The sequence below is a fragment of the Curcuma longa genome, unplaced genomic scaffold (genome assembly GCF_044706935.1).
Source record: "Curcuma longa cultivar G26 ecotype Majalengka, Jawa Barat unplaced genomic scaffold, ITB_CL_G26_1.1 contig_19073, whole genome shotgun sequence".
NCBI classification, from domain to species: domain Eukaryota; kingdom Viridiplantae; phylum Streptophyta; class Magnoliopsida; order Zingiberales; family Zingiberaceae; genus Curcuma; species Curcuma longa.
This window is the reverse complement of record NW_027430988.1, coordinates 29438-46917: the sequence shown is the minus strand read 5'-3', so window position 1 is coordinate 46917 and position 17480 is coordinate 29438. Positions and strand designations below refer to the sequence as shown.

Genomic DNA, 17480 nt, shown 5'->3' with positions numbered 1-17480 from the left:
AGGAGTGGTGGAGTAAAGTAAGAAGTCTGAAACAGAGGGAGGGCATCAATAAGGGAAGTGGAGGTGTTGCGTACCCTGGGATTGTGGGAGAGAGCAGAAAAATAAAATTTCTTTCAATATTCTGATTTAGCTTCAACTTTTTGGTTGAGCTGCAATGTGGGTAGCAATTGTGGTAGCAAAAGGATACCTCATAATCCTGCAAGCATATTTATGTTCGATTGACATTTTACCAAGATTTTTATATGGTATTTGACTATGGACTATTTGAACATTCTGAAGTTAGGTGTGTTGCTCTGTTGGATTGTGTTTGGGGCAAGCTTGATTGATGCAATGACCCTTCAAGTAGGGGGTATGGGAAAAACATGTACTTGAAACTTGAATTTTTGGAAAAAAACCCATGTGGTTGGGTTTTGGAAATTTTTAGAATTTCTTGTCTATGGAATTGTTTAAGTTTTTATGTTTGTGCCAAAATTTTGTGAATAGAATTTTAAACTATTTTCTAAACTGAGCTTACCTATGAACATCCCTAGCCCTTGGAAGCCATGTTCACTCTCTCTTTAGGAAAATAATTATAGTTGTATAGGTAAATATTAACTTGTTTAACTTAAAAGGTGGTCCTTGAGTGATAGTAAACATGGCACATCTTTCCTTTTTGTGCAAGCTGATTGATGGAAGTTGAGCAATGTTCATCTTCCTCCACTGGTGATTTCATGAGACTTGATGCAGTGTCCTCATGAGGTTGTGTGCTTTATTTGACAATTTAACACATGAGAGAGGAGAATCTCCAAAACAGAGTTGTACAATTAATTGAATGATAAAACATAGAGAATCATGCAAAAAATACACTATAATTACTAGAATTGCCAAAAGAAATAAAACAATTTTTCACAAATAAAATAAATAAACAAAGATTTGATTTATTTTGTCGGACCAGTTCATTTTAAGATGATCTTTTTCATTGAATTATTCTCTACCAGGAATAACAAAGAACTTTAACTCTTGATGAACTGCAGTAAATTGTATTCAAAGAACTGAACCTTTGATTCAGCAACTATCTTTTTTTCTTTGGTTGGAACATTGAATAAGAACTAGAAGCTACCACAAGGCAGAAACTTTGAATAAGAACTAGAAGCAAATGGATTATTCAAGATGAGAGTGGTGACTAAGGATACTGAGAATGAAAGAGGACAACCTATGGGAAAGTTAACAAACAAGAATAGAGGTGTAAATGCCAAACTAGGTTACTTATTCTTCTATATCGAAAATTTGACTAACATTTAAGCTAGCAAGTGACACAAACTACTATTAGAATCAATTTTTAAAATATTGAGCCATGCCATCCAGCACAGCCAAAACATTTTGTTATGTTGGGAGATCAAGACATGAAAATCAATGTGCCACCTATGCCACAATAGTGTTATTCATGCCAAGCAAGGTAAGATGGTATGTTCGTTTGTCTTTGCCAACATCAAAACCACATGAATCCATCCACCTTCAACTTGTGAAGATCAGAATTATTTTTTTCGATCTCAAGGAGAGAAAGAGGAGAGGAGATAAGCTATGAAAGGTCTAGAAATTAAGGAGAGAATGCATATTGGTTCGGTTGAAATTGTTGAAGGCTATGAGCATCGGATGACTGAAATCTAGTAGCACTGGTGGAGAAGAACAAAGGTAAGGTGGCTAGTGGGGATTTCATGAGTTTTTAGGTCTTGAAGCAGCTTGGCAAAAGTGGGGCAGCGAGCACAACAAAAATCATGATCATCTCATGAGAATGCTCCCATCTTTGTGAGATGTATATGTATATATAGTCCGGTTACCCTACTCACCAATCTAGAGCAACCCATGAACATCTGCTGTTAACATTATTTTTGAACATGTCAGATTTGGACAAAATCTCATTTCTAAACCCTAAACCCCCTAAACCCTAAACTTTATTTTTTTTTAAAATACTGAGTCAATTTGCTACATCAGCAGATGCCTATGGGCTGCTCATAAATGAGTGATTAGTATAACATGATGTTATATATACATAATGTTATATTCAAGGTTTAAAAAATCGAGCCGTGCCGAGGTTTCGGTCCTGGATCGGAACGATACAGTTTCGGTACCGTATCGTACCGTGCCGGTATAGTTTTGGTATTTAAAAAATATAAAATATATTAATTAAAATAAAAAAAATTTAATCTAAATATTTAAAAATAAAAAATAAATTTTTTTGATAATTTTATAGGTTTTAATAAAGTCTATTTAAATTATCCTAAACTATAACTCCGAACTATAGTTAGGAATTGATTATTAAAATCTAATTAATCCCTACGTATCGTACCGTACCGTTGCCGGACTCAGGCGGCGCCTCTGGCAACGTCGCCGAGGCCGTGCGACACCTCTGGAGGTGTCGCCAAGCTCGGGCGACGCCTCCGGAGGGCGTCCCTAGGTCGGAATTCCTGTGCCGATGCTGTGCTGGTGCCAATGCCTCGGTGGAACAAAATTTTTCGCCCGTATCGCCCGATGTGGCTCGAAATTTCAATCCTTGGTTATATCATATATATATATATTATATTATATTATATATAATAACAAATATATATTATATGTTATATAATATAATATATGTTATATATATATATAATGTATATATGTTGTATTTATATTATGTATTTACATGTTTATTTTTATTTTTTCACCTTTTTTTAGTAATTACTATCTATGTGCTATTAATTAATTAATTAATTAATTAATTAATTAATTAATACAATGATTAATTATATAGTTTTAAAATTTTTTATTAGTTAATAATGAATGAATTAATTAATATGTTAATGAATTTATTATTAATTAATTAACATATCAATTAATTATTAATTAATTTTGTATTTTGATTATTAATATATTAATTTAATATTTAATAAACATTGTATAAGTGACTTTATTTAGATTAGAGAGGAATTTAAATGTTGAAACTTGAAGCTCTAATAGATTTTCTTGTATGTTTTGTGTTTAAAAGTCCCATGAAACTTCATATTTTGTGAATTATTTCACTATTTTAAAAATATTAGATATAACTTTTGTTAGATTTGATGTTGGTTGTTAATGGCTTCTCCATGCTTATGGTGAGGTTTACATGTGTTTCTCTTAAGAAATCTTAGATGACCTTAGTTAATCTATAAAGTGGATGCTAATATAAGGATATTGATTTTTATCACAATGTAAGAGGAATATTAATTCAGCAATAATTTCACAATGCAATGATTTTTTTTACAGAAAAGAAAATTAATCAACAGTTGCAATAATAGATTATCATAAATAAAAAAATAATCTCAGATATTCCTTTCTAATCTTATTTTGCTCTCTTCAAAGCCCAAAGCTACACAAATCACTTAGAACTCAGAATTTATAGAACTCCCATCTTCAAAATATGAATTTTGTATCTAAACGATTCTAACCATTAAATTCTCTTTTCGTGCATTACATTGAACTTAAAAAATGATTATAGCTCATATTAATAAAAAGAGAAATAAAAACATAATAAAGAGAGGCAAAGATGTGTGTCCTATATGTAACAAAACAGGTATGCATTATATCAATCATTTTACATTATTTTCAGTGCATTTAAAACTAAAAATTATTTCAACCAAGTGAAAACTTTTTAAAATATAATAATTTTAGTTGAACCTTAGTTTCACAATTCAATTCTTATCCAAAATAATTCACTATACAAATATTAATTTTACAACCTTTGTCACATCCTTAATGGAAAATCAAATAAAAAAGGAAAAAGAATTTAATTTTTCTGGTGTCAATCTATCAGGGTCGTTTACCAATAGAATCAAATTTGATTAATTTTTGAATTTTTAAATTTTAAGAAATATTTAATTACAAAATTAAATGTATTTGCCTCCTTTTTAAATTTTCTTTTTCAATTATTTCAACCCATCAAGTTGTGTTGTTGCATCGAATAATTGTATCACTATTTGGTGAAATAGTTTGATTGGTTGAAATATTCATTAAAAATAGAGGAAAGCACCAAATTAATTTAATGTCTTTTTTTTTTAAACTTAGGAAGTGATTAATTTGTTTCAATTCATTTAGTTGTTTTATTAAACAATATGATGGTCAAAATTAATTAATTCACATTTGCAAAACTAAAAAAATATTCTCTAAAATTAAATGGGCATTTGCCTCATTTTCAATCAAGTGATTTAACTAAATAACCTAATTCAAGAATCTAGCTGATTTGTGAAACAGCTTAATGCATAATAGAGAGCATTTTGGTTCAGTAAATGGGGAATTTTTATTTAGATATTTAGGAGCAAAGAGGCCTGATCTCAGCATATCTCTGAATGTTAGGGGCCCAATTCGGATAATTGCACATTTCATTAATTGCATAGAGAGGTTCAACGACCATTCATCTTTCCCCCCTGCTTTTCCAACTTGGTATTTGTTCAAAGTTGTCTTAGGCACTCCCCCTGTAGTTTTACCTTTGCTCAAAGACTTGGATGGAACTGTGGCTCCTAATGTTGCATTTGAGACTACCATTGAATAATTGTGAACATCTAGTGCAGGTTTACATCTCCCGCTTGGGAGTTGCATCCTCATCTCCACTTTTATGTTTGCAGTATCTTCCTCAACTCCTTGAGAAGTGGAATACTATCCCTGATTGTATGCCACCAATCCCTTGTTACTTGTCTTCATGTTTAATGAAGCAAAAATTATATGAGCTCGTCTCCATTGAGCCTTCTCATCCACTTGAATGACTAGGAATTTAGTGTGGATGGATCAAAAAATGAGAGTATGAGTGGGAGGAGAAGAGGGTATCAGGAGGTCATATGGATGTGGGGGAAATGAAATAAGCCATTGAGAGTGAACTCCAGAGCAACATTTGCAGGCAGCACAGAAGGGATCACTGGCCATCCCCATTAGCAGGAACTTTGTCTTGTTGCATCTAGGTGTTGGGTGGCTGGTCTAGGTACACTCGTGGTTGGACCAGCCAGGCTATCTAAACTTTAAACTATGGTTGCATCTGTATTATTTTTTTCCTAAAAAAATGCTTCAAGTTCATCTTGTAGAGATGATTCTTCAAATCAATGTCACTTTGTATATTTTTACTTAACCATGCTATTTTTGCAGATCACAGTCTGACCTGGAAGCCAATCTTTTCAAGGTACCATCTTCCTTTTTATTCATTGTAAAACCCAGATAACAGATAAATCCTATTAGTTAACTCAAGAGACTAAACTTTCTTAGTTTTCCCATTTCATGTCCCCACATCATCGAGAATTCTATTTGTCCAATTAATTCTTCTTTCCTCGTATTAACCATGAAACCTTTAAACTAGTAAAATATATGTAATATCTTCTCGGCTCCCACTACTCGATTTAGTTATTCTTTGTTTTTACTGAAGCATAAAAATCAGGCCACTGAATGATGTACTGTCCTAGGGATGAATTACAGTTTCTAACTTGAAGTTTAATTGAACATCTGTAGTATAAGGTTTCTTTAACAATGAGCAACTAATTTGTTTTTTTATATCCTCTTTTTGAAACTCTATCATTCAGGCATTTTTTTAGTTATGAGTTTCAGTCTTATTTGTATATCCACATGCAGCTCATGGAGCGAAGAAATTATGGAGAAGAGTACATAAACCGATATAAAATGATGACTAGGTAAGTCTTTGCATTGTTAAGCAGACTGTAGGCATTCTAGTTCAATTCTTGTAAAGAATCACATATGGGATCTTTATCTTTGCTCTGAGCTACTTTAATGAAACCATCTCTCTTTTGTGTTTCTTTTGTACTTCCAAATTTTATATTACTATTCACATAACAGAAGATGATGGAATATACAAAGGTGTGGGCATGGGGAGCACCTCAGCTGTCACCTCAAATGTATTAGGTGAGACTGAGAAAAATGATAGACTCAGAGAATGTTACCTTGGCGGAAACAAAAGCTCGAATGTAACTTTGGAGAATAACATTGCCTGCTCTTTTGTAACCTAGAACATCTGGAAAGAAAATATGATAGCTTATCATTCCTTGAGGACAACATATGAAGCAAAGCAAGTTCATCCAAATACGCATGATGAATTATTGTATGGTTTATTGCGAGGGAAGAAAAATAGAGAAAAGGACTTATCATGAAGTACTCATGCAAGTTATAAGAAAATATGATGTTAGCATTGCATCATCCCCAAGCTTAAGTGGAACTCTTGTTTGAAGTATTAAGGTTCTTGCAGTCTCAACACCACAGGATTGAAAGTTAACCTAGGTGATATAATCACACTCAAAATTTTGTAGACAGATAAACTAGGAAATATATTCTCTACATCTTGCAGACTAAGATGCCTTAGGTGACTATATATTTGTAGAGGACCTGAGTCAGCAACTATAACAGATGAATGAGGAGATACTGTCAACTGATCTTTCAGAATTATACCCTCTTTACCAATTATCCCATTCCAGTGTTCTCACATCCTAATGCGAAACATAATCAATTGCCAAAGCAACTGGAAAATCTAGGAAAATAGAGAACCAAAGAAAGTGGTAAAGTTGGCATACCAGTGATTTGACCAATGACCTTCATAGGTTCTCTTCCTAGAATTGGATGGTTAACTGAATGTGCTGGAGGAATGATAGCTGTAGGATGTAGCAACAACTCTAGGAAGATAGGTAACAAGACGATTGAAAAGGAGATTTAGAGGACCAATACCAATTTGCAGAGATTAAGAATTTATTAGCAAATCAAATATGAACCAAAGAATTTGATCTGTTAGAGTCTCTGTGCAGAATTTGATAAAAAAACCACAGTGAAGAAGATAGGCTGCAAGATTGTAACTGCTGGATGAAGAAATTGAGAAGGGAAGAAATACTCAAGGGTCATGCGAAGAAACCAAATAGTGGCAAAGAAACAACTCACTCGAAAGGGGACATCCAAACATATCACTGAAATTAGTGGAAATCAAAGAGCACTGAAGTTCAAGAGAAACACTAGCTAGATGCATAATTGCAGTCATGATTTGCGCTTGTAGAATGTGGCCTTAGAGATTGCATGAAGACAAATTTTTAAGCAACAACTGATGAAGACAATGTATTGGAAATTTTGAAGTTGTCTAAGTTATTTAAAATTTTATAGTTTGTTATATTTCTAGGAAAATATTTAGGTAATTTTAAAAGTTCATTTAGTCTTTTAGAAAAGTTAATTATATTTTGTATTAGGATAAAATGAGTTATTTTTTATTTTATGAATAATAAGTTTACTGTCATTTTACAAAAGGAGTTATGATGTTTGAACTAATAAATTTTTATTTGATTCTCTATGTGAGGGGTTTTCCTATGAGTAGGGTTTTATTTTCTCAAGATGTCTATCCCTTCACTTCATCAATTTTATCCAAGTTCTTGGGTGGTTCTGTTGGCTGATTTTGTTCATGCATTAATTGGTATTAGATCTCATGCTTAGTGGCTTAGTCTTAGTACTAGCTACTCCTCCAATCTCCATCATCTTTAAGCTTTGCCACCATTCTCATCCACTACTCATCTTCATCATCTTTAAGCTTTGCCACCATTCTCATCCACTACTCTTCCCATTGTCGCTCTCCTTCAATCAGGTTCTAACCAAACTCCCATGTCCTCACCTTCTCTGTGTATTGCCACCCTATAAAAAAAAGAGTAGCTGAAAGAAAACACTCGTGTCCTCACCTCATCTCTAAGCATTGCTGACCTCTTTATAAAAAAAGAGTGGTTGAAAAATAACAAAAAACATATTCCTTGTGCCAAAACAATATAGTTGCTGGAAAAAAAAAATTCTTGTCACCTTTCTTAGACTTGCCCATGGGCCTGGCCGGACTAGCTTAGACCTTAACTAGGTCAACGGGCAAGATACCCGTTGACTCGGTTTCATGGGCCGATTATGGTTTTGGTCTAGAATTAAGTGAACTAGTGGTTTAAATTGTCAGTTCACATGATATATATATATATATATATATATATATATATATATATATATATATATATATATATATATTAAAGAGTATCTATTGGAACCACTAATTAACCAACGGTTTTGACTATCAGAATCGCTAGAGCATTGGATGAGTTTTTATTTTGGATAGTTTAGATTATTGATCGTTTTTCATTATTCTCCAAACTCTGTTAATATGCTACTCTAGTTCATTAGTTTTATATCAACTTCCTAACTCTTTTCTCAATTCTCAAATTTCAATTGTCTTCAAGTCGTCGATTCAAATGAAATGACAATTATCTTGGTCTCGCAAGGGCAAGGAGATAATTTCAAATATGGATGCCGATATTATTGAATTTATCGATGATGAGCCAGATCTATTTTTGAGACACAAGAAAATATAAAATCATCCAAAGTTCAAGATACTCCACCTCTAAAATCATATATTTTTACTAAATATTTTGAGAAGATCATTTTTCGTCTGGAGAAATGTGTGCAAAATGTAAGTATTGTAATGTTATAAATTTCAATTAGGTGGCGATTATGGTCATTGAAGCATTTAGTTGAGTTTATAATCGATCATTAGACTTATTTTTGTCGAACACCTTTCTTTTAGTTTTCTAAATGCACATTTAAAGATTTTTGTCAAGAATCACTTAATCTAAACCTAACTGCTAAACGTGTTCTTCAAACCACACTCACTTGTATGATTAAAAAATTAGTAAGGCAAGGTAAAAGATTTAATTGAAAATTTTAATAAATTAAATAATAAGATATCTCTGATATTTTAAGTGACATTTGATAAACTCATTCATATATGGGTGACTTGCCAACAATTCTTGGTCAATCCAAAAATGTTTACCAACATATCAGAGTATTTTTTGATGAAGCACATACCACTCATAACATATTTTCAATATCATTTGATAATGTTAAATCTAATATTGCAAGTATTGAAGAACGTAAAATTGTATGTCAACAATGAAGGCATGTCAACAATGAAGAACGTAATATAACCTTAATTTTAAATGAATATAACATGAATGAATTTCTATCTTCTTGCATGTCAACAATGAAGGCAAAATGATTTTTTTATTATATTATAATATTTATTTAGTTGCATTTGTTTTAGATCTTAGATTTAAATTAAATATTTTTCATGAAATGTTTGTTATATGTTATGATGCTTTATCCTTCTTCTTATAATCCTACTTTTATTGTACAAAATACTAGAACCCATTTATATGATATTTTCAAAGATTATAATTTAAAATATGGATTAGATGGTAATGCAATTGAAACACAAAGTACTAGTAATGGTAGTAGTTTAAAATTCATGAAGGCACAACTTTTATTTCGAGAATAGAGGAAATAATCACGATGTTCCTCAAATTCTAGATTGGAATTTGAGAATTATTTTATACCTTTGATTTTAATGAAATAGATAGCGAGCTAGATTTTGATATTTTTTTATAGTGGTTTAAGAAGTCCCAAAGTGATCCCATCTTCTCTATTATAACAAAGGAGATTTTAGCTTATATGGTGTCAATCGTTGTTGTAGAATAAATATTTAGTTTTAGAGGTATTATCATGAATAAAAGATGATCTAATATGGCTTGACTTTTTGGAAGCTTAAGTGCTACTTGACGATTGGACAAGAGCCGTAAAAAGAATACAGACAATGTAACGTTTGGAGGACATGGCAGAAGATTTTAATATCGAAGGAACTACCAACATGAGAATCGGAAATGGAAGTGAGTGAAAAATGCTCCTAAGGAAATAAAGTTTAAAAGGTAAATGAAATACATGGACTTTGATTCCCCTATACTATAAAAGATATGTAGGCAATTTAAATAAATTTAAGCCTTTATTTTTTTTACTTTTCTAAATTTATAATTTTCTTAATTATTTTTTAAAAATTAATATATAAATAATAACCACGAACCAATAATGAACTGTGACCCGATTGGTAATCGATTTTAAAGGTTAAGGTTAAAGGTTGAGATTTTTCGAATCATTGAACCTATGATTTCATGTCATCGAACTGTTAGTTTTGAACCGTGGTCAGGTCTAAGCCTACTTTCCTTTACCATTTTGCTTGGTTGTCCATCTTCGCTCGATGCCTCCTGTGGCTAGATCATTGTGAACATCGTGATCGGTTGTTGCTTTCGCAACCTCATTGTCACCCACTGCCTAGCCATCCTTTAACTACCTTTCTATTGCCCCTATGATTCCCAATTCTCTTAGTCGCACACAACCTTCACTACTACCATCATACCCTTTACTCCGTGATTGCTGCAATAAGCATCTCCAACTAAGAGGTTACTTTGTAGGCACTGATGCCTCTATTACTCGAAAGTTACTTGTACTTTGAATGACGCTTCTCCACTCACCTCCATTATTGTTTACAAGCACAATAGAGGAATTGTTGGAGACGATTTAAGGTTTTTGATTGACTCATGCTGCCCAAAATAGAGATTTTTTATCGTCTCAACATGGGACTAACACTAGTACTCCATTGGCATGTCTGTGCCAACTGTACCACACAAGATTCCTTAAGATTCCTTATGTCGATCACGTAGGAATCCCATGTTGATTTCTTGTGTGCTCACAGTCGGCACAAAATGTGACAAAAGGAGATAAGTTGAATCCTTCTATTGATTACACGAGATGGCCGAGGGCTATAAAGTGCTCAAAAACTTACCAAGAAGCCACAATGAACGTCGATTGACAAGAGGCAACAATGATAGCAAGCAATGGAGAGCGACAATGAGTGATGGCGACCCTTCTACTTTGGATTAATGATGCATATAGGTAATGGGTTTATTATTGGGGTGGGAGATGTGGTTGGAGGAATGAGTGCTTGTCAAAACCTCAAAGGAGGTGATCACCATGCGACTCACGACTCTAACATAACAAATTGGCAACGAGAGAAATGAGGGGTGTGGGTTTTTTATTTTAATATAATGATTTTAATTAAAATTGCTATATTAAAAATTGTTAGGATCTTGAGGGATGGTGATTAGATAGATAGATGGAGCAAATAATACTTGACCTATAAATACGTTTTAGTAAGGTCAATGAAACACAGATAGTCGCAAGGAAAATAAGAAACATAAATTACAATGCTAACAAGCTGATGTAACGTGGTTTAGAACTCTTGTTCCCGCACTACTACTCTATGACTTATGACTTTGAGATTCCCAAATACCCCCATTATCATTTCTCCTTGGACCTTTCAGAGGTAAAGAAAGCTCATACAAGAGTGCTGTTATATGATTAAGAATAAGAGAGAGTAAGAAGCACAACACTTCAGGCTTACAATTACAATAAGAGTTAGAGATGTAAGAAGTTAAGCATAAAGCGCTAGTGTTTTCAAGCTCTCTTTGGTCCTTCCTTTATACTCTTCAACTTGTCTTTAGCTTCACTTTTTTTCTGCTATGGATTAGTCGACTGACTGCATTTCCAATCTACTATTTTTGCAATCAATATAATTTTTTAGTTTTCTTCTTGACATGTATTGTAACACACCAAGGTGTGTAAAGGCTTTCAGTATGGCACAATCAACAAAGGTAGCACAGGAGATTGCTTGTACTGATAAATCAATATTGAGTTTTAATAATTTACTGGGATTATGATATGTTTTGACCGTGCCACTTGGCTTGGTGTGAGATTTTAAACCATAGACTTAAGCCGCTTGAATCGCTCCATTTTATGGGAGATAATATTTTTAAAAGAGATCTACAAGCCTTGTTATTGCTAATGCTCTGTCCTTAGTGCTTAACAAAATGAAAATATTTGACCTTGAATAGTTGAGGGCTATGGCTTCTTAAGATTTAACCATTAAGTGGTGGTTAATACTCTATTGCTGTCACTGTACAGGTAATGATGGTCAAGACTCCTTAAACTTCCTATATTATCATAAATCATACGTTCTATAAATGCGTCAATTAATTGTTCTGGGCTAAGAAAATGGAGGTTTACATTTGTGTTGCAATTTTTGGGAATTTCTTTTAGTGCTTAGCCAGATGCTTTCTATTGCAGTATTTTGCATGGGGATCATACATTGTGAATATACAGCAAACAATAGAAGTATAATAACAACAACAACAATAAGCACCTAAACTAATTGATTTTAGCCTCTTTAATTAAAAAGGCATTATAATTCTTCACTTTTAAGGATTATCTTGTGTGATCCCTTACTACTATCCTCATTACAGAACAATTTCCTTTTTCTTGTGATCTTTGTTTTTGATTTGCTCACTCCCTTGTGCTTTGACTACTGTAAGTGATTTCAATTTTTTTTAAAATTATTTTTGTTGGTCATTCATCTAGGTTTCATCACCAAAGAGTACCATTGGTCATTCTTGTATGTGGAACTGCTTGTACCGGAAAGTCCACGATTGCAACACAACTTGCTCAAAGACTCAATTTACCAAATGTCTTGCAGGTTATTTGCTCATGACTAGTTTGCTATTTATTCTTTGGAGTGTTTTATATTATAAAGTGTTTTATGCAGACAGAAATGGTGTATGAACTTTTGCGCACGTCAACAGAGTGAGTCTATCTATTTGGTATTTTGTACAATTTATTTGATTAAAGGTTTTCAATGCCTGTAATCTTCAAGTGCTCTTGCTATTCTGTTTATCTAGTGATGCAGAAACACAGGCTCCATATGTTACCTAAGCCTATTTTTCTGTTTTACTGTATTAAGCTGCATTATGGTTTAAGTCAATGCTTGCTGCTTAAGCTGATGCATTTGTTCAAGCATATGAAGTAGAGATGTATTTGTTCAATTATATGAAGTAGAGATGTATTTGTTGAAGCATATTAAATAGTTGCATGAAGTAGAAGCTTCATCTTTATAAGAATAGCATAGACTTGATATTCATATTTTGATGACAGCATACTACCCACTACCCAATTTCTTACCTTGATACCAATTTCGTCTACCAATCTCTACTCATTTTAACTATTTAAAGTGTGACTGTTCTAATGATTTCTATTGCCATTCACTACCCAGCAAGATTTCCATCCATTAATGTTGTTTTTAGCTTCATTTTGTTTCATGTAAAATATCTTTGTCATCCGCGACCCTTATGCAAAATGCTAGTATTTTAAATTATCAATTAGTTATCAGTCACAATTTATTCCAAATACTTCTTTGAGTACCTGTCTTCAAATTCAATTTTAAGGTTTGTTTGTCATTCAATAGTATCCATGCAATTATTGCCTTAAGTTGTGTTAACCGTGGAGAAAGATGTATTCTATTGCATCATATTTAGATGGTACTTATTGGTTTGCTTTTATAAGCTTTTCACTTGGTTTATATATTTTTTGTTTGCTGAAGGTTGGCTGTGGGAAATAAACATGATTTTAGTGGTGTTTTTGGTAGAGATATCTATTACAAGGTTTTCTTGATTTAGAGGTGAGTCCATATTAAAAGTTTTGTTCAACTGGAGGGTATCTATTTGAATTAAATAATTTTAAAATTAGATGTGGCTGATTTAGGATGATTCTAATTTGATTCATTACATTTGAACCATGATTGTAAAACATAAAATTATTTTTCAAATGATAATTTTAAATATTTCAAATATTTATTTTAAAAAATTAGGAACTTTTAAATATATTTTCAAAATAACTTTATCCCGTCAAATAAAAGGGTAGTTTGATGTACAAAACTCTCGCTAATGCGGGTCTCGGAGAAGGGTCCGACCATATTGGGTCTATTGTATGTAGCCTTAAGTTGTATTTTTTACAAGAGGTTATTTTTGTGACTCGAATCCATGACCTTAAGGTTACATGACAACAATTTTACCATTGTGCCAATGCTCCTCTTTCAACTTTACCCCTTCAAATAACTTTAAAAAAAAGATGAATAGTTTTAATGATTATCCTTGAACTCTTTAAATAATTTTATGATTAAAAAGGATAGCCGGTGCACAAAACTCCAATGTCAATGCGGGGGTCTGTCTATTGTATGTAGTTTTACTCTGCATTGTAAGAGGTTGTTTCCGCAACTCAAACTCGTGACTTCCAGGTCACACTGGAGCAATTTTACTATTGCACTAAGGCTCCCCTTCAAATAATTTTATGATTATTTTTGAAAAATTTCATATAATTGAGAATTATTTTATTTTTAAAAATTTATTTTCTATAAATTACTTTAATACGTTTGTAAAAATTTTAAGAGATAAGTGTATATTTTAATAATAAAAGTATATTTGAATATTCAAACATCTATGTATAATGAGTCTAAAAAAATGACAATGTTGTGTTGACATCCACTTGGTATACTTGTGTTCACTCTTAGTTTTCTTAACCTCTATATTTATAAGAATAATAAACTGGAGACAAATTTCATTATCAGTTTAATATTGTTTAAAAGTTTTGAATAATATTTTCGTATGAAGATATTTATCTTGTTTATTAGGTATTTTTGTTAAAATTAGATATTCTTCTTATATTGTTGATTTTTTATAAATAGGATAATTTCTTATGTTAGTTTTGTCAATGTTATAAATTTTGATTATTTAGTGTATTTATTTACTGATTTTACCTTTTTTTAATACTCTAACATTTTAATCATGTGTAGTTAGACGAATGACACCAAACCGAAGCCTAATAATGTAGCTTAAGATACATGTCGATTATAGAATCAATTTCATTAGTAGTATTAACATTGTAATATGATTAGATGTGGTGGTGAGGTTGTACGTCTTAGACAACATGTTGGTGGATACTTGTATGTTTATAAGTGTCCAAAAGTCCTGTAAGAAATTCATCATGCAATGGAGGAAGTTTCGTGCAATGAAGGAACTTGATGCTAAAAAAATACTTCAATAACAAACATGAAAATTTTAGTAGACAACCTTTGTAGATCTTGTTAACGTGTCTATGATAAAGTTGAAAGTCATGGTGATGATATTCGAAATGATCAAGAATTTGTAGTAGCTTTTCATGCCGCTTGTGTTAAATATGATAATGAGCAACATATGCAATATAACGGGGATAAAGTTAGTACTTGTGAAATTGACTCAACTGGTGCTAGTTGAACTTAACCGTTGCACCAACATTGGAGAGGAGTGCAAGTATTTGTGCTACCTTATCATAAGGTGCTATTGGTTATTTCTTTCCTCGTAAAGGATGAGGATGTTTAATTGATATGTTGATATTGATCTGATGGTATTTCTAAACCAAGTTAAGAATTAGACTATAATGCCTACACAAGAGAGAAGAAATGAATCAGTTAGAGTATTACTAATTTTTTCCTTTTAAATGAATTTCCCCTTGAATAAACAATAGATACTACCATAGCATGATGTTTAACATCCAAAAGTTTAATCTTGATATTGAAACTATAATCGTGCATAAATTGCTAGCTTGGACTTGGACAAACAAGTGGAGTAGATCAAGACATGAATACTATCATGAGCCATGTGGCCTATATGGTAACTTTGATATGCAATAGCTAGACACTATCTATGCCAATGAACATTATCAATTTTCTATTATACTGTAATGGAAAGGTGATATTTCATAAGTTTGTTGATGCAATTACAGAATATCAAAAATAGAATATCATGATGTATCTTACAAATATCTCTTGATGGATAGTGTAGTTCATGAAATATGTGTAGAAAATACAGTACATGTGGCCATAAACAATGATGTCAACTTCAGGGTTGGAGAGAGCCCTTAAAGCAAAAACAACCAACATTGTTTTATAGACACTATTTGCAACACTCTATGTTGATTTGATGATGACGAGCATTGAGAGACTTGATAAGTGAAAAAGGTAGTAAAAAAGGAGAAATATTAACAAATTTCTTTTATAATTGTTATTTGACTCAAGAATTAAAGGAAATTTTTGACAATGAGATTCTATGATTGTGAGGAAATAGTTTGCAACTCATTTTCTCTTGTTAAAGTTCTAGAAAAAAAAGTTGAATTGAAGGCCATGTTCACTTATGAGGATTAACATCACTAAAGGCAAGGACACAAAAAATTATTATATCTACTAGATTTTTGCCTTACATTGTAGAAATTCTTATATCAGTAGAACCCTTCTTTTATGTAAAGTCAATATGGACAAGAAGCTGCAAATTGTCTACCACTTATTTTATAAAAAAAATAGAAAATCAAGAGGCTAACTAAGTGTCAACATTATATTGATACAATTATTGCAAGATAGAACAACAAAATGGGAAAAATGTTTATTGGTAGGTATATTCTTTTAAATAATAAGAAAATTTTAATATTGATAATTATATATGTTTAATTATTTTAGATTATTATCTCAATTTGACATCAATACCAATATAATCTAGCCACAAATGATAATCTCCTAAAGACACTTAAATGTGTAATTTGAACATTACACCAAATAGAGAATTAGTTGTTGAGGATATTAATGAAATTTAATTATTCTGAGAGGTCTATGACTCTTTTGGAGATCCTTTTGCATTGCCATGTAAATATAAAATTGATGCAGATAAATATAAAATAACTTATTACTAGTCATTATCAATATATATAGGGACTTTTAATTTGTTCACTTATTTATCTTATAGTTGAATGGTGGTTACAATGTAGATAATTAGCTTGAAATTTAAAAGAAATTATGGTATGGATTCTCTCACAGATGCATCTTCAAGAGAAATTTGTCAACTTTCTCTTTATTCATACAAAATTGCAAAATTATTTGTCTTATCGTTGCTTGGAAAAAATAGTCTACGTTCACTATAACACCCATATTCAACTAAGTGTCGTTACAAAATAAAAGGAAAAAGCAAGAGTCCAATGATGTAGATTTGATAGAGGAATGATAGATTGTTGAAGCGTTGTCAAGATTGAAAATTCATTACTTGATAGAGGAGATAGTGGTACGGAAGATGATGATGAAGGAGATTTTGATTGGGAATTTTTATTTGCCTAGATCTCGATTCGAATATTTTTAAACATCCCAACTCTAAACACAACTAAAGGTAATTAAAGGCAAAACTTTTGCAATTTCCACTAAAAGGAAAGGGAAATGGCAAAACTCTTGCTTTTAAGGGAAGAAGTAAGTTGAGGATTGGTTAAAATCCACTCAATGTAAGTGATGAGCAAGGACATAAAATAAGACTGATGAAACATCATTGCCTTCTGACCCTACAATCCAATGACAAAAGTGTAACTACTAATTGAAGAAATGATAGTACTGATACAATTGTGGTTATGAAACTTATATTCTCTTAATACCAATCCTGAGCCTTAGACACGTGAGCAAGTTATACAACCCAAGATGATGATCATGATGCTAGAGTTATTATGAGTTAGAATCTATGCTGATATAAAGGTGACAAACAAAAGTAAAAGTCATGTTTATCAAGATATGTAAGAGAGCTTGTTGAGATTAATGTTGATTGAGATATTGTGATATGAGATATCGAGACATAGTTCTGATTCTAATGGTATACATTTATGTCCAAATTCTAGTGTGAATTAAGATACGTTGATGGGTACGTGGAGAAATCAACATC

The 17480-nt window shown here is 32.0% G+C and overlaps 1 protein-coding gene across 1 annotated transcript in view; it reads left to right on the top strand.

Annotated features, from left to right (window-relative positions):
• Nucleotides 1-5127: 5127 nt before the first annotated feature.
• LOC141817027 (uncharacterized) overlaps nt 5128-17480 on the top strand; it is a gene marked incomplete at both ends in the record, with an annotated part of 32629 nt that continues 20276 nt past the window's right edge. Inside the window, 4 exon segments of the mRNA XM_074704729.1 lie at nt 5128-5161; nt 5605-5663; nt 12289-12403; nt 12473-12510. Of these exon segments, the coding sequence (XP_074560830.1) occupies nt 5128-5161; nt 5605-5663; nt 12289-12403; nt 12473-12510 (246 nt within the window).